Source organism: Musca domestica, unplaced genomic scaffold (assembly GCF_030504385.1).
Source record: "Musca domestica strain aabys unplaced genomic scaffold, Musca_domestica.polishedcontigs.V.1.1 76, whole genome shotgun sequence".
Classification (NCBI taxonomy): Eukaryota; Metazoa; Arthropoda; class Insecta; order Diptera; family Muscidae; genus Musca; species Musca domestica.
This window is the reverse complement of record NW_026712396.1, coordinates 2,722,706-2,745,092: the sequence shown is the minus strand read 5'-3', so window position 1 is coordinate 2,745,092 and position 22,387 is coordinate 2,722,706. Positions and strand designations below refer to the sequence as shown.

Sequence of the window (22,387 nt, the reverse complement as noted above, 5' to 3'; positions counted from 1 at the left end):
TGGCATGTAATGGAGGGTATAAAGATGCAGTTGTTTGGCTATTGTTTCATCATATCAATTGATATAAATGGCCATGCTGAAGGATTCTATTTCTTTCCCCTTGTATACCGCTTTTAACATACCATACGTTGTCATTTTTAATCGAAAGACTTTCCATTTATGAATCAACGAAAACGTCAGCTTAAATAACAACGGTATATTAAGTGATTCTTCTTATTCCAACCAAACACTGCCAAGGTTGTTGCTATTCATCGTAGAATAATAGCAAACATAGAAGTTTATGTTCATTTTGAAACGCCTAAAGATAGACACTGAAATAAGTACATAAAATAGCTTTATTCCTTTACGAATAATAATCTTCAATTCTTAGATTTTTTACATTTTACTAGAATAGCATTACTTTTTGCATAAAAAATAGTGAAACATTAAAGCAAATTTCATAGGAATGCAAAAGCATATATCGTTCTCTTCTACTAATTTTTACTAGACATCTTTGGCCGAGTACCAAAATAGTATTTTTTACAAAATGGTTATTTTTCTCATATCTTTATTGTACATTTTGCATGGAAGTTATTTTTTGGCTAGCCAGGAAATGGTTTCGAGTTTCTGTGCTCGTCCATAGAATCTGTGTTAGGATTGTAGCTTTGATATATTAACCAATTTTGTGTTCTCCAACTTTCTGGTAAAAGATGAAGTTTTTAATCGATTTTCAAAAAAGTTATTTAGTAAACCTTTTGAATTTCCGTGTTATTTTGTTAGGTTAGGCGTTAGGTCAACTCCCGCAAAAAGAAAATATTTTATGTAGGAATCATGGTACAATGATATCAAGGTAGGGCTATGATACCATATGATTTTAATTTTTTTATTTTCTTGGCCTAATATGTCATCTTTATTTGTTTATGTATGTGTTTTCTTTTCAATAACAAAAAATTGTTCAGAAAAAAATGCAATTTCGGGTGTTTTCAAAATGTTCATTTCAACGCATGCATCGGCAAAATCTAGAGTTTTTGTAGCGAAATAATCCTTTAGAGATATATAGTACATGATTTTGAAAAGAAGTGTTGACCTTTCATTCAGTTATCGCGGTTTTCAATTATTTATTCAAAATAAATGCAACAAGTTGTTTGATTTTTTATTGTTTTGATACTAATTCTGACATTTCAAGCCAAACAGGTAGACCTCTATACTTGCAATTTTTTCAATTTTTTGACCATTCTTGATCAGCCTAAAATTCTAAGACGATTCCATCCGTCCGTCTGTTGTAATCACGCTAGAGTCAAAACGAATAATGATAGGATTCTAAAATACACAGACCAGTCTATCGTCTGCAGGCATGTCAAGTTCGAAGATGGGCATACAACGGTACCCCCGATATTCGGAATTTTGATGATTTTATCCACATTTTCCAATGGAATTGTCTGAAAATCTACAAAAGGAGCTTTTCGTGACTACTTTAACTCCTGGAAGATTAAGGTCTATATAGTTCCACGATATCGTATATCACCCATATAACGGAACCTCCCTGTTTTCGATATTTTGATGATTTTAGCTACATTTTTCAATGAATTTGTCTAAAAATCCATACTAGAAGTTTTTTCCAAGGGAGTAACCCTGGAAGAGAAATGTCAACGATATCGTAATAGCCCACATACAACGGTACCCCCAAAAATAGATATTTTACGATTTTATTGACATTATTCACCGGAGCTGTTTCAAATTTCATATTTGGAGTTCCTAATGGGAACTACAGTCTATGACAGAAAATTGTGTTTGCAGGCCCAGGTCTTCGTATAGGGCCCATATATCAATCCCTCCCTATATTCGATATTTTGATGATTTGAGCCACATTTTTCACCGGATTTTTTTTTCAAGTTTCGTATTCGAATATTGTAATGGCTTATGACCAAAGTTACCTATGCTGGTCCACGTCTTCGCATAGACTCCAATATAACGGCTGTATTCGGTATTTTTTAAAATTTTAACAGAATATCTTCTCCAATTTTCTTCAAATTACAAAGAAATATACATTAATAAATTAAGTCCAATAATTTATTTTACGAATATTTTCATTTTCAAAAATATATATTTATTGCCACACCTTCTACTCATTTTTAAAACAAATAAAAGACACTTGAATACTTTACAGCCAAGACACCAACAAAAACACTAATGGAGGTAGATAAAGGCTTAGCAGGAAGGACGATGAAACACACATTTAAAGTCCACATAACATTGATTTCTTCACTTCTCCTACAGCTAGCTAGGTGATGAAAGGAACCTGAATATCAATAATGCCTGCGCTAGGATAAAATAGAAAAAGTAAGACTTACAAATTAATATAAGAATATTATTAAAGGAAAATCAAAGTATTTGAAAATACTTTTGATATAGGGGGGCAAAATCATGCATTTGATGATATCGAGACAAATTTTCGATTAAAATTGATTTCTGTGTGCCCATTTTAGATTAATAAAAATAGAAATAATGTTAAAAAACAAATGCGAAAATTTAAATTAAATCATGGCTAAAATAGGCATATTCAAATTTATTTTGATGTCGAATGAGAGAATTTTGCCCCCCGGACAGGAGTAAAAATGCAGCAGCTAATTGAAATCAAAGCCAGGGGGATGTTGCAAAATCATGCATTTGATATCGAAAAACATTTTTATTATTATATCGAATGATAGAACTTTGCCCCCTGGCCAATAATAAAAATGCAGCAGCTAATTGAAAAATCAAAGCCAGAATTAAAGTTTGGTTTTTTAGTAGATTTTTTGTATTTATTATTTGTATTCATAATTGTTCTGGTTCATATATATAACGCCAAAAGCACAAACAATCATTTATTTTTTGTTTTTGTTTCTTTGTATTTAGGTAAAGTTTTACTTTTAATACTTAAACAAGAGAGGAAAAAAGGGGGGAAGTAAAACAAAAAAAGTATATGTAAAACATAACACACATTCACATTATTATTATTATTAATGATGAAATTCAAAAAACAACAATATATATATTTTTGGTGAGGAGGGTCGGATTGGTGGGACTAATACAAATCAAAAACAAAGCAGCAAACAGCAGATTTTGAAAGCAAAAAAATTATATATTAACATTTCGAAATAATAATACTTTTAGAAAATAAAAAGAAAAACAAATACAAAGAAAGGAGGGGGGAATGGTTACATTTTTTTTTCTTAAAATAAAATAAAAGAATAATAAGGTTTAGCAGAAAATTGTAGAATTGTAATTTGTCAAATAATGAAGCTGTGTTCAAAAGCGTTTTTCTGTTTTTTGTACAAAACAGGGGAAAACAGCAGTGAGCCTTGGTCCTTTTTTTATTGATTTATAAAAGAGTAATAATAATTTCCCACGTTTTTTATTTATTTTTTTCTATATATTATGATATTTTATATTTTTTAATTAAAACATTTAGATAATTAAGTAATTTGTTTTCCAAAGAAAGAAGAAGAAGGGAGTGAACAAAAACCCGCTTAAAGACGATTTAGTGAGAATAATAATAACAACATGGACAACTACACACCGTTACAACAACTAAGATAACGACAAAGAGAAATGGAGTTATTTGAAGAATGTTGAGAGAGAATGACAAGCGCCGCAACATGCACACACACACTATTCAAAGAGCGATATTTGTTTTTTTTTTTTTCAAAGAGAGAATGTTACATTTCCTTAGATTTATCGTATTTGCTCTTTCCAATACTCTACATTAAGTCTAGAGAAATTATTGAAAATGTATTTTTTTATGATAATCAAAATTTCTTTAAACTAAACATAAAGGATGCTGTTATTGAAAAGTTTGGAATACAAGAAATCTAAGTTCTATAAAGAAATTAAGAGATGGCTGATGTTGTTGGGGACCATGGGAGAGGCAAACGTGTGTTTTCCCCTGGAATTAGTTTTGGGGGGTTTTATATCATTTACTGGCAGTTTTAGTTATTTTTAAGTAACGCCTTTTGAATAATAATTTTGATGTTTCAGAGGTGGTGGTACAAAAAAATCACAGCTTTCCACAAACAAAATAAAAGAAAAATAAGAAAAAAAAACAAAAGAAACTTAAAAATAGTCAACGACATAATTAAAGTAAAGGAAAAGGAGTGGATACAATTTACGATTTTTAGTTTTAGAAATTAACCATTTTTTTTGTACAGGAATGTATGTTTTTTTTGTAAATGATTAATTTTGTCTTTTTTTTCAATTGTATATCAATTGTAAGGTATTTTTCGTTTGTAAGTAGTAATAGATCATAATAATAGTATACGTAAATATGTTTAAATATATGTATAACTGATTTTTGTTTTTTTTTTACTTTAAACTATTTTTGTTTGTGTTATTATTATTTGTAATATTTATATAATTTTTTTTAAACAACAAAAACGATTCTTTTTAGGTTTTCTTCTTTTTTTCAATATATATATATAGTATAATGTATTTCTGCTATGTTGTTACCTTAAAACCTTTATTAATAATGCCTTTCAATAGTATTTGTTTTCTTATTTCCTTTTTTTAAGTTTTTTTGGTTGGTTGGTTAGTTAGTTAAGTTGTTATATATCCCGTTTGTGTTATTGTGTTTAATAATATCGTTTTCATGAGTTATGTTTTTCTATTTTTCTTTGGGGTTGGCTTAAAACCATATATGGAAATTAATTTGCTATTGCTAACAAATTTTAGTTATGGCCTCGGATGCATTTACATGCCACTTCTCATTTGGCTTAATTATTAAACAAAACAATAACTTATTTGCATTAAGCGGGGGGAACAGACAAAACAGAGGGGTTATTATTATTATTGAACGGCATTTTTTCTTGCTTTGCATTTACTTGATTGGTTATTGCTGCTGTTGTTGTTGTTTTTGTTATAATAATTACTTTTTTGACCATTTTGTGTTTTATTAATATTATTATTGTAAGCTAAATAAATTTATGCACACAAGAGGGGGGAGGAGGGAGGTGGTGGTTGGAGGAAAATAAAAATTATTGAAAGATACTTAATCGGCAAATTTACGGTTGACGTTACGTCCGAACAGGGCGTTACGTATTTCGGGTACCAATTGTTGTGAAATCAATTCCAAGCGGGATTCCAATGTGTTGGGTACCTGAAAACAGAGAGAGAGAAGGAGAAGAAGACAAGAAAGATTTTATTTATTTATTTCATACAATTCAATATAAAACTAGTCTATAACAAAGTTAAAAAATTAAAAACTCAAAACAAAAATCAACAACAGAGAATTAAAATTAGATATAATTAGACCCTCAAAACAGATTCGAATCCTTCCAATATCCTAGTTGAGAAACAATTAGAATATTAATACCAGGACAAAGGTGACAAAGTAAATATTACCTCAATCTTATAGAGGAGAGCATAAAAAACTAATTTTCTCTGGAATGAAAGCTTTGGAAATACAAAAAAAGGAGGAAGGAAAATTCAAAAGGGGCCGACAATATGATACCCTACACCACTATGCATATTTAGTAAATTTGATGTACTTGCCTCTAGACTGAATTCGGTGGGATGTACTAAAATTCAGGTCATTTGGACTTATATTTTCCATTTGGTCCACAATTACTACGAAATCGGTTGAAGATATATGGGAGCTATTCTAAATCTGGTCCGATTATCACCAATTTCAATAGGGTTCGTCCTTGGACCAAGCAAATATTGTTTGGAAAATTTCATCTCAATCGGATAATAAATGCGACCTGCATTTTGTTCACAAGAATGCATGGACAGACGAACGGACGGACGGACGGACTGACATGCATAAATCGACTCAGAATGTGATTCTATGAAGATCCACAAAAGTAACTATGGGTCTATCTAGTTTCCTTCCCCATGTTACAAACAAATGCACAAAGACATAATACCCATACCACTATGTAGTGTAGGGCATAAAAACTGAACTGACCGACGGGAATTAGGAAATTAAAAAATCGGAAACTTTAGACAATTACATATCTTCAAAAAATAACAACATTCAATGTTCGAAAGTCTCAGGAAGAGCTTCAAGTCACTAATACATTTAGTCGAAAAACATCTTCGAATGTCTGAATACAATTTAGAATTGCAGATCATAACAGTCGAGTTTGGTGTCTAAAAATTTCCTCTTTTTGGTTCTGTGCCTCTATAATAAATTTAAGTAAATTAGGGAAATTGTGGAATCTGTTTAAGTCGTTTTTCGAACCCGAACGGTATCGTTATTTGGACAGAACAAAAAAATGAAGAGATAGTTTACAATTGTTTAAGCCTATATTCACTGTTTATCCACTCACTTTTTATTATTTTATTGAACTGAATTGCTATTTTTAAAAGCTTCAAAAATATTTAAGTCTGAAAAATCAAGTTCAACTAACACCCTCAAGGCCGGTTTCTCTATGACGATACGAGCGCTATTTCGAACAAAAGATACCATTCCAAATATGATTTTAAAATGTTTGTTTTAATTAAAAATTTCAAATATTTGAAAAACCTCACTTGGAATGGTATTTATTTTTTGGTATTCTTTTTCGTTTCGTCATAAAGAGACAGTCTCTTAATTTCATATTCAAAATAACACTCACCTTGATGCGACCATTCAGGGCAATCAATTCAATGCCACCACATGTATCGGCAGGCAAGTAGTTGTCCGTATCAACATCAACACTAACGCCTTGGTTCATCATTTGCTTTTTGTATTCCTCAACGGCGGCTGGCAGAACTTCATTGACAAGACCAACATCAACTTGGCGGCAGCGCAAAATGACCGTGGGCTCCATGGTTTGGAACAAGGCTTGCAAAATCAACTTTTCCAAAACAACTTTGTATTCGGCTGGATTTTTGGTGACTTCACCCAAGCGGCGGCGGGCATCTTCCAAGACGCTGGCAACATGATCTTCACGTACTTTAAGGACCTATGGACATAGACAGAAAATAAACATTATTCAACAGTGGAAGATATTCCACGTTTTGCATTTAAATGACTTACCTTCAAACGAGCTTGATTGAGCATGTTTGAAGATTGAATTTTCTTTTGCAATTCAACTTGTTTTTCCTTCTTTTCATAGTATTCCATGATCTTGAGACGTTGTTGTTGTACCAAACGACCCTTCTCAATGTTGAATTCTTCTTCGGCTTTGGCATCGATTTCTTCAGCCTTCTCATTGGCCTCTTGTTCGATGAAAGCCATCATGTGTTTGATCTGTAATTAAACATGGGATATTATAGGAAAATAATGGATTGTATTGAAATGGAATTACAAGGTAATTTTGGATACCTTTTGGGAGTAAGAAAAGGCGAGTTTAATAGGTTAGTTTGAATATCCATGATAGTTACAAACATAACTTAATGAACCATTATCATTGAATCCCATTTTTCCTTTTTAACATCCATTTTCACATTTTCCGTTTTTCTTCTTTATTGTCCTAATTTTGTAAACATTGGCGCATGTTGACAATTTAGGCCGGTTGAAGGCTACATAGTATTCGGCATTAACACTTCTATGTGTTTAACATTATTATTTGCATTATATAATTCCATTTATGGCAAAGAGTAAAAAACTTTTCTTGTTGACACATCTCCACCACATCAAAGATTTACATTTTTACTTCAGTTTTGTCTTCAGCAGTAGAAAAGACCATAAAAATTCCCTTAACAACTACTCCCACCATCCCCCTATAGAAAACAACAACAAAGCATGACTCTCTCCCTCTCTCTCTCTCTTAACAAGAAAAAGCAATTGCATACATTTCATTGCTGTCACTGATAACAGTATGTTAACGTTCAATGAGCGACTATTGCTATTTCACTCTCTCACACAGAGAGAAACCTACATTTTGATCACATGACTTCTGTTAATGTTTTTTCCTTCGTTTGCAATCTTGGGATATATTTTTCTACTCTGTAAAACAAAATAACTATACAAAAACATACAAAAAATCCAATAAGAATTTAAGTTTGGAGACAATTAACACTGAATTCCTATGCTACAAAAGATTCATGCTAGAGAAATAACACAAATTCTAGTAATTCAATTGTTGTTTGATTAATAAATGACAACAAATATTCACATGACATATCCCATGACTGCTGGGGCTAGTTACTTTTACGCCATCTTGCATTGTCAAAGAAAAAGCTTAACTTTTTTACAATTTGTTTTTTCATTGATAACTATTTTCCATTGACACTTTTCGTAAGGAACAATTGTGTTTCGTTTGATTTTTCTTCTTGGTATCCAAAAATCCTTATTTCGTTTCGTTTTGTGTATTTACCTGTTTTTGAACATCAGCGTCGCTTAAAGCCATTTTTGCAGTTTGTTCTGTTTTTCACTTTGTGGAGAAGAAAATTGGGAGGAAAAACAAATTTTCTGTTGGAAAATTCAGGCTGCTTCACACGCTTTCCTAAAACACACAATATTTATTAGATTTTCTTATCGTTCAATTGCAAGAATTTTCAATGATTATTTGCACTAAAATTTTTGGAATATTCACTTGGAAAAAGTATGTGGTTGTGTGCGCCTCAAGTTACGTCGGTCTTGTACAAAAAATTTCTGACTTTTAACTTTCAAGTCAAGTGATTGGTAGTTGTAAATATCCCATCATGTGAAAGGGAAATTTTTGGTAATTTTGACATCTGGCTGTGTTTGGTGGGTAAAATACAACTCTGTGTGAAGTAGAAGCTTTGTTGCCAAGACACAGGCAATAGGTAGGGTTGCCGAGTTGTTTAATACGTTATGTACTTTTACAGCACATAAACGTTGCTTAAGTTTTGCCCATAGTTTTTAATCGAAAAATCCAACTTTTTTCTAATCATTTATATATTTTTGAGATAATATATTTTAATAAGGAAAGCTAAGCTATCTCGCTAATCTTTCAAACACATTTTTGCATACTTTGAGAGGCAGTCCTCTATCGTCATGGCAACATTAATTGAAATAAATGCAGTATAAAACAAGTATTTATAAACGTATGAGAAAATATCCAGGTGAAATGTTTTATAGTGAGGCTCCATACCCCTTTGAGGTAGAATCTAAGATATTGCGCTTTATTTGACATATGATTTCATATATTTCAGGTCAACTAAATCACGTTGGAGCAGTTAAACGCAATAAAGATTTTGAATGTAAATATTACCTATGAATGTTATAAGTTCTTATTAAATGCAATTAAAATTCTTTTGTTTTCTTTAAATCATTTTACTATTTTTATATAAAATTAAGGTTTTTACAAATATATGCAGATAATTATATTACAAATATATTATAAGGATTTTGTATACATCAATAATTTTCTCAAAACTTAACATAAAACATAGCCCCTCTCAAAGTTATTATACACATTATTTTTATTGCAATTTCTGTAAATTTGGGATTCTGGCACGTTAACGTGATTGACACCCAAAGTCAATAAATTGTAATACAAGGTATATAATAATAGAGGGACTATTTAAGTATTAAGTTATTTATTGTTTTTTTTTGTTTTTAACATTTCGTTTCCAAAACTCAAATTGCCGAAAATTGGTTCCATTTTAACGATGTTTATCGGTATGTTTCGAATATTTAGTACGTAGTTTTTTTAATTGCTGAGAGCTGGTCCTTTGTATTGGAGATTTGGCTCTATATGTAGCTCTGTAAATAAAAAAATAAAAATTAATATATTTTATTTTAATATAGAGTTTAAAAAAGTGAATGATTCTCGTTTTTAATACAAATAACATTAAGGTCAACTTATGCCTAGTTAGAAGTTTTGTATAAATAAATGTCGTTTATTTGACATAAAATGTATGGACTTGACAGTTTAAACATTCGGTATAAATTTTCAAATTCCGTTTTTAAATACATAAAGTACGTTTTTTACCTATTACATAGAGTGGATATCAACTGTCAATTCCTTAACTTCAAACAAAATCGACTCTCATATTCAGCGAATTTAATTTGATGTATACATTTAATTGGCATTTGTAATTCACTAGAATTGTTAAGTGTGTACGATGTTATATTAGGTGTGTCTGGTTACTTTACCTGCAGGAATTGTCCAGCAAAATCTTTCTGAGAGAGTAAGGTAGTTTTATTCTCTTTTGCAAGGAAACTGCGAAAAGTAAACAGACGGCATTCCTGCAGAAGCTTGCAACTAATCAGCTGATTTGTCAAAACAAACCAATTTGTCCCACATTAAAAGAATTAAACGAAAGGAACCACCACCAATTTCACAAGTTTTATAAATAAAAAGGAAATTGACAATAAAATAAAAATATAAATATGGCATTTGTCTAAAAATGTTGGAAATAGTATTTTATTTTCTGATTACATATTAACATTTACGTTTTTCACATTTTGTAAAGTTGTTCTCCGAAAACAATTAGTCTTGCTAATTCTAAAACAATATTTTCAAATTAAAATCACAAAAAGAAATAAATAAACAATAGAAAACATCTGATTGAATGTCGATGAATGAGGAGAAGAAGAGTTGCAAGAAATTTGTCCAGCAAGAATTTGCAAACTCTCACTGAAAGAACTGTCAAAATGTCTCTCTCCAACCGCTCTCTTTTGCAGAACTTTCGGGTTAACAGACGACTTCCAGTAACAATTTGTAACAATTGTTACAAATTTTAGGGTAACCAGGCACACCTATTCAGTGGTATCATGGAAAATGAAGAAGGTGACCTCAATTCAAATAAGCATATTCAACTTTGCTTTGTGAACATACAAAGGATTTATCAATATACATTTTGACTGTGTTATGTTGTTAAAGGTATAGTATTATTTTTTATAAATTATAATGTGTAATTTTGTCATTTCGCACATGAATCATATTTTTTTTACTCATGTATTTCACAACTGCAAGACGTCCCTGTTTCACACGATATGTGTGACTTCTACATATGGAAAATGTGACAATAAGCATTCCGCCTTATACAGCCCTAAACTGTAACCTGAATGTTTTAAACACTTTTACATCGGCCACAAATCAGCTGATTTGCAATCATCATTGATGATTCTTACTGAGAAAATTAAAAGTAAAGAAACTACAAATTATCATTAACTCAAATGACAAAATTGTTTACTTCACTCGCTCTCACTTACTGAAATTTAATTAAAATCGAACATTTTGCAATAAAATACAAAGACATATTAACTTACTCATTACTGTTTCTTGTTTCCAACAATTCTCTGGCTGAATTCTTTGGTAAAGAAATGGTTTTTAAATTGTTCAGATATTTGCCAACAGTTTTAATCTCTTCTTCCAATTTCCAAACTAAAAAAAAATGTTATAAATAAATAAAAAATACAAAAAATATTACACAAATATTTTTAAACGAGGAACGTATTTAGTAGTCATTTCCAAAATACTTCTAAATCATAATCATTAAGGAAACGACAAAAGTCGGACCGACTATTGATACCTAATGCAGACATAGAAATATAAAGATAGGACAAGACAGAGTCAAAATATTGCAACCCTGTGAAAATACCTCTGTTGTTATGATATCCTGGGGAAATTTAACAAATCGGATGAAGAATATATATGCGAGCTATAGATATATCTGAACCGATTTCTATCAAATTTGACACACTAGATTCTAGGCTCAATTTAATTATATGTGCCAAAGGTCTTCCTTTTTGGGCTAACGTTACACTTTTGGTGCACAATAAAAGGCAAATCGGACGAAGATATATATGGGAGCTATATCTAAATTTTCACCGTTTATCTTCAATTTCAAAATTTTGGACCAAACAATTGTTTTGTGAAAAGTTTCATCTTGATTGGGTAATAAATGCTACCTGTACTTTGTTGTACAACAACTATGCACATGACAGAAGTGTAGCTAAAAAATATACAACAACAATAGGAAAAAATATGAAAAATATTGGGAAATAATAGGTGTGTCTGGATACCCCAAAATTTTTTATCAATAGTTGCAAATTGTTACTGGAAGTCGTCTGTTAACAAAAAGTTCTGCAAAAGAGACAGAGAGATTTGAGAGACAAATTTCGAGAGTTCTCTCACTGAGAGTTTGAAAAATCTTGCTTTACAAATTTCTTCTTGTAATCACTTGCAACTCTTAAAATTTTGAATACCCATGAAGCTCATAAAACGCGAAATTAACATCCGATTTCCTTTAGACTTAGCACAACTCAATATTTCCATCAAAACAGCATCTGTTATAAAGATGGCAAGGACCCGACTCTCCCTTATGGTAATTCCCCCACAAAAGGGTCGAAGGTCGATTAAAAAATCCGAAAAATAAACATTTGGCTCTGTTCATATTTCACACATCCCATTATTTTTACTAACACAACATCTGCTGTGAAGATGGAATATATCTGTCCACTTCTTGTGGTATCACCCCCACAAAGGGTCAAAATTTTTAGCATCCATGAAACTCATAAATCTCGAGATTAACATCTGATTCCATTCACACTTAGCAAAACTAAAACAACACAAGATCTGTTATAAAGATGGTAGAGATCGGACCATTTCTTCTGGTCCCTCCCTCACAAAGGGTCAAAGTTTTGAAGAACAAAAACGATCATAAAATCCGAAAAAAGCATCCGGTTCTAGTCAAATTCCACACAACACAATATTTTTATTAACTCAAAGTCTGGTGCGAAGATGGGATAAATTGTTCCACTTCTTCTGGTACCTCCCGCACAAAGGGTCCGAATTTTGAGTACCCATGAAGTTCATAAAACACAAAATTAACATCCGATTCCAATTAGATTTGGTACATCTCAATACTTCCACCAACACGTGAACTGTTAAAAGATGGTCAGGTCGGACAATTTCTTCTGGTAACTCCCCCACATAGTGTTCAAGATTTTTGGAAAACAAAACGAAATTAGCATCCAACTCTCTTCAAATTTCACACATCCAAATATTTTTGCTAACGCAGGACCTGTTGTGAGGTGATATATAACTGCAAACCCCTTCTGGTACTTCACCCACAAAGAGTCACAATTTTCAATACCTTTATCTGTCCTAACTTGTGAAACAAGTCGGCGATTCTTTACAACTTGCCATACCTTAATATTTCTACTAACCAGAAATCTGTTGTAATTTATCGGAATTTATGATTTCACATAAAATTGAATATTAATGTTTGATTTCCTTAAAATTTGGCACATACCAATATTATTATCTGTATTAGATGAGATATGAAAATGGAATACTTTGGTCCGCTATATCTGTTACCTCACGCATATTTCTACGAATTGGTCAATAATGACCAACTGCTTCGGAACCTTTCCCATAAAGGGTCAACAGTTTGAATAATCATAACTCAAGGCTGGGGGAATATATATTCAAATTCGGCAAAACCGACTGGTACTTTACAATTTTGGAATTGAACATTTTGAATGAAAAATTATTTAAATTTTTAAAATTTGTTGAAAACGCGTATTATAATAAACTCCAAATGACTTCGTATAATAAAACATATAAAAATCTACTTATATTTGAAAAGACATTTAAAAAAATTTTGACATATAAAGCGTTGTTCCCAAACGTTGATGCACCTACCGGTATTCTTCTACCATGACAAAAATATAATGCCCTGCAATACATTGTGGTGTAAAAAACATGGCATAACTTACCCTTCTCTTTGAGCATTTCCTCTGATTTGTTGCAGCACAATTGTAGTTTACATGAACAGCATTTTTTCAGCAATGGATCCTCACATAAATTTTCTCCAAAATCTCCTCCACATGGATGTGGTAAACTGATATGAAGTATATCCAAAATTTCCTCCCGACGATCCCTTAATATCATATCCAATAGACGACCCGGCCATTTCTGTTCACCATAAGTCAATATCTTTTTATGAACATAGGCCAATTCGCAAAAGTCCAGCGTTTTTATGCCCGAATGCAGCATTTTATAACAAATGGCGGAAAATTTACTTTTCGAATTGATGAAACGTGAACAGCAAAATTCCAGCTCTTGTTTACACTCCTCCATGATCTTTTTACGTTCCATTTCAAAACATAAACCTTGAAAGTTAGATTTGACATTGTCATTATTTGTATTTGGTCTAAAAGTATCCAAAGTCATTTTGGGTGAATGGACCTTGGCTTTAAGGTGTGTGGTTGTTGCCGCAGCTTCATCATCATGATGAGAATTATTGTTTTCAGTTTCTGACATTTTCGAATATATTATATCCTTTGTATCTTTTTTCTTTGTTTGTCGATCAATATGATCTGGCACGGGATTATTACCTTTTTTAAATACTCCTCCCCCCTCTGTTTCTTGTTGTAATTTATTATTCAATTCCTTTAGCGCCTTCACTTCGTTGTCTCTCTCCTTGACCTGATTGATTAATTTTTGATTTTCCATTTGACACTGCTTCAGCTTGGCCAATTCATCTTCCAGTTGGCGCCTCAGATCGTCAATGATCTTTTCATCATCTCGCGAATTGATGGCACCCATGGCATTGACCAATTGCTGATTTTGCAAGTGTATGTTGCTGATATCTTCAACCAGTTTTCTGGCCTCACTCAGCTCATGAGCCGATCTCCTCAACTCATCTTTGTTTTCATTCAATTCGCCATCGAGATGTTCAACTCTTGTCAACATTTTGGATAATTTCTCATCCGCATCCTTTGTTGATTCTCTCATCTGGCAATTGTCCGATTTGAGCAGTGCATTTTCTGCCTCAAGTTCTTGCAGACGTTTTAGGGCTTCACTACACATACCATCCCGCTGGGCTTTGATTTGATCCAGCTCATTTTGTAGTCGTAGTAGTTCTTCATTGTTGGCGGCGTCACCTCCACCGCGTCCCAACGTTTGTATTGCGTTTTCATATTCTTCTTTGCTACAACCTCGTCTTTTTAACTCCTTCGTGATTTCCTCCAGTGTTGCATGGGTAAAGAAGGCCAAATCATCGATGAGATTTTGACATGTTTGGGTTTGATTGTCTTGTAAACCTTGCAATTTCAATGTTTGTAATTCCTGGATAACACCCTAGATTAGAGATGTATGAAAAATTAAAAAGAGGTCGAAAAAAGCACGGCAACGGAAAAGTAGTAGTCGACGATCTATCGATTTGGTATCAAAGATCTATAAGATATCGTGACGATCTATAGGCTGCTTATCGATAAGTTATTGACGAGCCTTCGACAAATTATTGAAGATTCATCGAAATGATATCGATGAGGTAATTCGGCGATATAAACTATCGATAAATATTTTACAACTTTCGTTATCGTCGAGCTATTGAAGAATTATCGATTAGTCCTCGATGAGCTATCGATAAGATAAAACGATGGCTATTTGACAAGTTTCGATTAGATATCAACGAGCTATCGATTAGATATCTACGAACTATGAATCAGTTTTGGATGTCCTGTCAATTGGATATCGATGAGAGATTGACAAATTATCGATTAGATATGTTCGCACAATCTTTGGGATCTTGACATGAAGGAAAAAAACATGGAAAGATAAACCCATTAGATCCTCCAGTAGCTGTGAAGATTTTCTATACACCCACTTGTCGATAACTCGAAACAATTGCAAATTTTTCTACTAGAAATTGAGCGCGATGAAAAGCTATAGCCGGGCTGAGTAGAAGATATCAATGAGCTTTAGCAGAACTACTGGCATATTATCGGCGAGTTATTGATGAGCTTGATGTACTATAACGGGGCCATATATGTGCTATCAACGATGTATCGACGTATGACATAGCAAGTTGATGAAATACATAGGTGAAGGCTAACATTAACAAAGACGAATTGCTTTTATAAGCGAATCGTTGGGCGCCACAGATTGTCAGACACAGCCATTGTGCTGTCATTTCACTTGAATCAGGGCATTTATCGTCGTCACTTCATTGGAACATTCCTCAAAAGATCTGTATGTCTGGGCGGTGAGCTAGTTATATAACGATTTTTCAACCAATATCTTCATGAAAACGTATAAAATAAATGATAATATAAAACTATTGCTTTGTTCTACAACTGCAAGAAAGTTTGGAACAACTCTAGTCTAGTAACTCGAGATTTTTTCCAGTGGCAGGTGTTTTTACCCTGATTCCCGGAAACTATATCTTGAGGGACGTACTCGGCACCCCGGGCTAGAAGCGGATCTCTCCCGATATTTAGGCATCGTTGGAAGCTTATGAAAATACATATCCAACAAGTGGTCACATTTAAAGCGGTTCGGAAGTTATAGTCAAATTATAGAGTTTTTGAACCCGGATTTTTTATTAAACCCCCAAAAACTGAAGAGTTTTTACTAAAGTAGAGTTAAGTAGAAAGTTTTTACTACACTAGCCGATTTTTTCTTTATGATATCGAAAAAAAATTCCAAGTCTAGTAGAAACTGCAAAGTCCTGGAACAGGGCTTATATAAAAAACGTATTTCAATCGTTTTTTTTTTTCTACAAAACTGAATCAAAAAGAATACCTTTTATAGATTTTAACAACGAGTAAATTTATTTGATTTGAAAGGAAGATTTATACAATCTAATTTGCACTCAATTTCCTTTCCCAGAACCTATGAATTACCCAGTATTCTTTCATATCGAATCTCGATCGTCTTCTTCCTCTTCTTTGCAATTTAAGGCACATTTAATGTTAAAACAGTAACCCATTTCTCTTATGCGTTTCGCTTTGTACTACATTTGACGTTGAATTTGAAATTTATCGTTATTGATATGTGTATATACATATGAAGCATGGTAGGAGAATATAGGTAGATTAATCAACAATTTTAAAATATTTTGTCAAAAATAAGTAGATTTTTATAGGTTTTCTTATAGGACATCAATCGAAGGTTGTTTTGATATGCATTTTTCAACCATTTTTACGAATTTGAATAATTTTTCATTCAAAATCTTTAATTGCAAAATTTTCTTGACTTGACTTAATTGTCCCAGCAGCTGTGTCGATGCGACTACCTCTATTCTTCTACCACGATATGAATTATATATGTGTCCATATGTAACTTAAACTTACCATTAATTGTTTATATTGACAATCATAATCATGCAAAGCCATATTCCGTTTAGCCAACTCTTTGTGCAAACAGTCGATTTCCATTTGTTGGACCTCTGCTTTTTGTAATTGACATTTACAAAAGATCAATTCATTTTGAAGATCTTTCAACTGCTCCTAGAAGAAGAGGAGAGCATTAACGGCAATGATACATGGCGAGTGTGGCGTCGTGGTATGACATATTTGGTGACATATAAGAGAGAGAGAAAGAGAAGTCAGAGCCGCTCTCGATTCCTAACGCCGTTTTCCCTTATAATTTTACATTAATATGCCATTCTACAATGTTAAGCTGCTTGTGTATCGTCATCTTAAATTGTTTCTTAACAAGTTAAACAGTATCAGTCGGTTTTGCCGACACATGTATACTCCCAGCCTTGAGTTATGATTATATTATCACCTGTTGACCTGTTATGGCGGAAGTTCCGTAGCAGTTCGCCAATATTGTCCAATTCGTATCTGACCTAAGTCTGATATAAATAAATATTACATCGTGCCATAATTGGACAATATCGTCTACTTTCTATACGTTATATGAGATATGTGCACACTTTTGGAAAATGTGGAAATATGAGTGAGGTAATAGTGGACCGAAGTATTCAATTTGCATACTTCATCTAATATAGGAAAAAATATTGGTATGTGCAAAATTTGAAGGAAGTCGAACATTCATATCTTATTTTACGCAAAATTATAAATTCCGATAAATTACATATTCATATCAGATTTCTGGTTAAGAGAAATATTTAGATATAGGAAGTTGTACAGAATTGCCGACTTGTTTCGCAAGTTATGACAGATATAAGCATTGGAAATTGTGAACCTTTGTGGGTGAGATATCAGAAGGGGTTGGGTCTTGTGTTAGCAAGAATATTTGGATGAAGACAGTTGGATGCTTATTTCGGATTTTAAAATCGTTTTGGTTATTCAAAACTTTGACCCTTTGTGGGGGAGGTAACAGAAGGAATGGTCCGTCCACTACCATGTTTATGAAACATCTTGTGGTGATGGATAAATTTAGAGTCTGAATGGAATCGGATGTTAATTTCAAGTTTTATGGGCTTCATGGATATTCAAAATTTTGGCCCTTTGTGGAGGGGTACCAGAAGGAATGACAGATATATCTTCATAGCAAATCTTGTGTTAGTAGAAATAATGGGATGTGTGAAATATGAAGAGAACCGGATGCTTATTTCGGATTTTGTAATCGTTTTGGTTATTCAAATGTTGACCCTTTGTGGGGAAGGTACCAGAAGGAATGTTCCGATCACTACCATTTTTATGAAAGATCTTGTGTTGATGGAAATATTGAGATGCACCAAGTCTGAATGGAATCGGATGTTTATTCCGTGTCTTATGAGCTTCTTGGATATTCAAAATTTTGACCCTCTGTGGGGGGAGGTATCAGAAGGAATGTACCGATATATTCATCTTCACTCCAGATCTTGGGTTAATAAAAATATTGTGATGTGTGCAATTTGAAGGGAACTAAATGTTTATTTCGGATTTTATGATCGTTTTGGTTATTCAAAACTTTGACCCTTTGTGGGGGAGGTACCAGAGGGAATGGTCCTATCTTTACCATCATTATAACAGATCTTGTGTTGCCGGAAATATTGGGATGTGCCAAGTCTGTATGGAATCGGATGTTTGTTCCGTGTCTTATGAGCTTCATGAATATTCAAAATTTTGACCCTTTGTGGGGAAGATACCAGAAGGAACTTTGGATTAATAAAAATACTGTGATGTGTGTAATTTGAAGATGATCGGACACATACATCACATTTTAGAAGAGTTTTAATTATTCCAAATTTTGACCCTTTGTGGAAATGTACTTGTTGGAGTGCTCCGATATTGTCCATTTTCGCACCTAACCTAGCACTTATCCTTTCTCTTTCTATGCAGTAAATTATTTTCTTTGAAAATTTTGAAATTTTTGTGGGGGAGGTACCAGAAGGAGTGGACCGATATTGCCCATCTTCGAACTCTATCCAAATTCGATAATATTATGATGTAATAAGTTTGAATCAAACAGACGGACGGACACCGCTAAATCGACTGCAAATGTCCTGAAACGGATTTCATTAAAAGAGACCTAGGGTCTAAGACCGTTATTTCGATGAGGCAAGTTTTGAGGGACTGAGGGTATAATAATTATACTATTACTTACCTTAAGACATTGTTCTCGCAGGCCAATTTGTTGAAGCTCATTTTTATAATAAGTATGCCACTTCTCCATTTCGCCTTCCATTTCGCGAATGTAACTACCCTGGGCTTCCAAATTCGTGTGTAGAGCATTATTGGTTTTCTCTTTTTCCTTGGTACGATTCTGCAATTCCGCAACTGTCCTCTCCAAGCCCTGCAACGCCTTACACTTGTTTCGCAAAGCATTACGCTCCTCAATTATTATCTTGATATTTTTGGCGTCCTCATCGCTTATTGTACTGAGTTTTTGTTTTTCCATTTTATTCCTTAGATAATTATCTTCAATGCTACGCAAAAGTTTACACTCCTTGCGCAGGGAGTTGATTTCCTTATGCAAGTATTTAATATCATCGGATGTTTCATTATCCACGGATATCTCCTGCAGGGTGGCACGCAGTGAAAGCTTTTCTATCAAACGTCTGAGATAATTATTTTCAGCTTGCATTATTTCGTGGGCCTTGTGAAGGTTTTCCATTTTCTGGTGGATTTGTAACATTTCGTTTTCTTCATTTTTATTCAGTTTTCCATTTGCGGTGAGCTGTTGTATTTTATTAAAGAAATCTTTCGCCGCATTGGAATCTAGTTTGGAATTGAGTATTTCTTTGATTTTAGAATTTTCAATGTTACTGGTCTTCAGGCGTTCATTGGAGATGTGCAATTGCTTTTCCAAGGACTCTTTGGCATTCACAAGCCGTTGGTAATCGGCCAGGTGTATGTTGGCACATTGCAGCAAACTGTCACCGGCTGATAAGTTTGGTAGTTGTTGTTGTTGCGGCATCTAGAGTGAAGAGGAAGTAAATTGGTTTTCATAGATGGAAAGAAACAAGCAAAATATGCAGAGTTCTTCTTCGGACGGACTTACATGTATAAACCGACTCACAAAGTGATTCTATGAAGATCTTCAAAAGTAACAATGGGTCTATGTCGCATCTTTCTCCATGTTACAAACAAATGCGCGAGACATAATACCCATACCACTATGTGGTGTAGGGTATAAATAATATTCTACCCGTAGAAGACTTTCAAAAGTCTTTTTTCCACCCAATCCATCAAATTTTCTGTTGCCTTGAAAATATCTTAAAAATGTCTTCTGTCTATAGAAAACTCCCTCGCATAAAGATTCCCTTGATCAAGTCGTCCATGAAAACTCCACTATCAGCCATAAAGACGTCCTCCTCAGTCCGTACTCATAAAGAATTCCCTTTCCTTATTTATAATGAATTCAAAAGTCTAATTTCAAAGTCTAATTTCTCAGGTCATTTATAGACTCCCTACTCAGCTCGTCTATAAAGAACCAATTGTCAATTTGTAATTTTAGACTTCCTTGCCATCTCTTAAAGGTTACTTTCCTATCTCGTTCATATACTCGGTTTTCAGCTCGCTTATAAACTCCCTGGTCTTTAAGACTGCGGTCTTATCTTTTCTATAAAAAAACTCCCTTTCGAAGTCGTCTGTAACCTCCAAGCTCGCCTATATAATACCATTCACGCTCGTCTATAGACTGCCTTTATTTTTTGTTAAAACTCCTCTTTCAGCTACTCTACAGACTCCCTTTCCGGCTCGTCTCTAGACCCCCTTTCCGGTTCGTCTATAGGCTCCCTTTCCGGCTCGTCTATTGACTCCCTCCCTAGCTCGTTAATAAAAACTTCCTTCCGGGCTCGTGTATTTAGACTTCTCTAAGAAACTGCGGTCTTATCTTTTCTATAAAAACTCCCTTTCGAAGTCCTCTGTAGCCTCCCAGCTTGTCTATGCAATCCTATTCCGGCTCGCCTATAGACTGCCTTTATTTGTTATTAACTAACTCCTTTTTCAGCTACTTTACAGACTCCCTTTCCGGCTCGTCTTTAGAATCCCTTTCCGGCTCGTTAATAACAACTTCCTTCCTGGCTTGTTTATTAAGACTTCTCTTTAAGCTGATTTACAGACTTACTTCCTTTACCAACTCGACTGTAGACAATTTCTCAGCTTGTTCTCACTTCCTTTTTCACCTCGTCTATGTTAGCATCCTGATTAGCTCGTTAGTTCGTTTAATAAAATTCCTATTTTACCTCAGCTATAAAGACGCGCATATTGGCTCGCCCTTTCTTCCCCCATTCCTTTTTCACCTCGTCTATATTTACATCCTGATTAGCTCGATAGTTTGTTTAATAAGATTCCTATTTCACCTCAGCTATAAAAACGCTCATCTTTGTCAATAAAGTCTGCCTTTTCAACTCATCTTCTAAGACACCCCTTTTCATGACCACACCCCTTTTCATGACCACACCCCTTTTCATGACCTGCAACCCTTTGGAGAATATAATGTCGAACTTCCACACCAATTGTTCTTACCTCGACCCTTATACCCGAAGCATTATCGTTCTTTGATAATTTTGATTTAAGACTATGATCAGTGGTATGAGCTGGCAGTACTTCGTGGGTATTAGAGATTTCAGGCTTTTTGATGCGTGATTGACTTTCAGCATTACTTTGTGAAGATTTCACGCCACTCCCAGGTTTATCAGCAATATTTTTAGCTTTAACTGCCAAACTTTTGGATTTACTTGCTTCTTCTTGATTTTGAGACAAGATGCTCTTGGCAGTGACTTTTTCAATTATAGACTGTTGCCTTTCATTTTCCGTGTGCTCCTTAACCTATGGGAAAACTAGAATATTATCTAAAACTCTATATTGGAAGTCTCAAATCTGTTATTCCCACCGGTAATTTACATGCCACTAAATCTTCTAGATATTTTGATTGTTTCGTCTGATCTCTTGCCCAGGAACGATAGTCCAGCGATGATTCATAGGTTTTTAGTTTGACACAAGCTTTCTTACATTCATTTTCGGGCATTTCATTCATAAAAGATACGGGGAAAAAATCTTTTTGCGTGGAAAAGGCCATAGTCTGCGGAGTTGGCAGAAGGAAGACGGAGACGACAAAATAGATTGAGTGCGTTGTAGAAGAGAATTTGGAATTTATTTTTATCCCACTCTCAATTACACCAAGCCAGGAAGACAAGGAGGTACTGTACTATCGAAAATCTTAAAATACAATACTTTCAGTTTTGGGAAATGTTATTTTTTTGTAAATTTTCATTTGAAAGAATAGCAAAAGGTTGCTATGGTTTTAAAAATAGACACGGAAGACTATCACACAACAAGTAGTGGTTTATTTTCAATATTTCTCTAATAAAAAATCTTGCGTTATTTTAAAATTGTGGA

At 33.6% G+C, this 22,387-nt stretch overlaps 2 protein-coding genes across 2 annotated transcripts; both read right to left on the bottom strand.

The window, feature by feature from the left end:
• Window positions 1-2,938: 2,938 nt before the first annotated feature.
• On the bottom strand, window positions 2,939-8,604 carry LOC101899906 (V-type proton ATPase subunit E). Its single transcript, XM_005178041.4, has 5 exons — window positions 8,478-8,604; window positions 8,259-8,387; window positions 6,977-7,189; window positions 6,573-6,902; window positions 2,939-5,110 (listed from the first exon to the last, which is right to left on the bottom strand). Exons 2-5 carry the CDS (start codon window positions 8,289-8,291, stop codon window positions 5,003-5,005), a joined length of 684 nt encoding a protein of 227 aa, XP_005178098.1. The 5' UTR covers window positions 8,292-8,387; window positions 8,478-8,604; the 3' UTR covers window positions 2,939-5,002.
• Window positions 8,605-9,180: 576 nt separating this feature from the next.
• Window positions 9,181-22,252, bottom strand: LOC101900072 (uncharacterized). The gene is made up of 8 exons (XM_005178042.4): window positions 21,882-22,252; window positions 21,515-21,817; window positions 19,149-19,961; window positions 16,943-17,098; window positions 14,201-14,945; window positions 13,580-13,975; window positions 11,126-11,240; window positions 9,181-9,613 (listed from the first exon to the last, which is right to left on the bottom strand). The coding sequence occupies exons 1-8, from the start codon at window positions 22,065-22,067 to the stop codon at window positions 9,514-9,516; spliced, it is 2,814 nt and encodes a 937-aa protein (XP_005178099.1). The 5' UTR covers window positions 22,068-22,252; the 3' UTR covers window positions 9,181-9,513.
• Window positions 22,253-22,387: the final 135 nt, after the last annotated feature.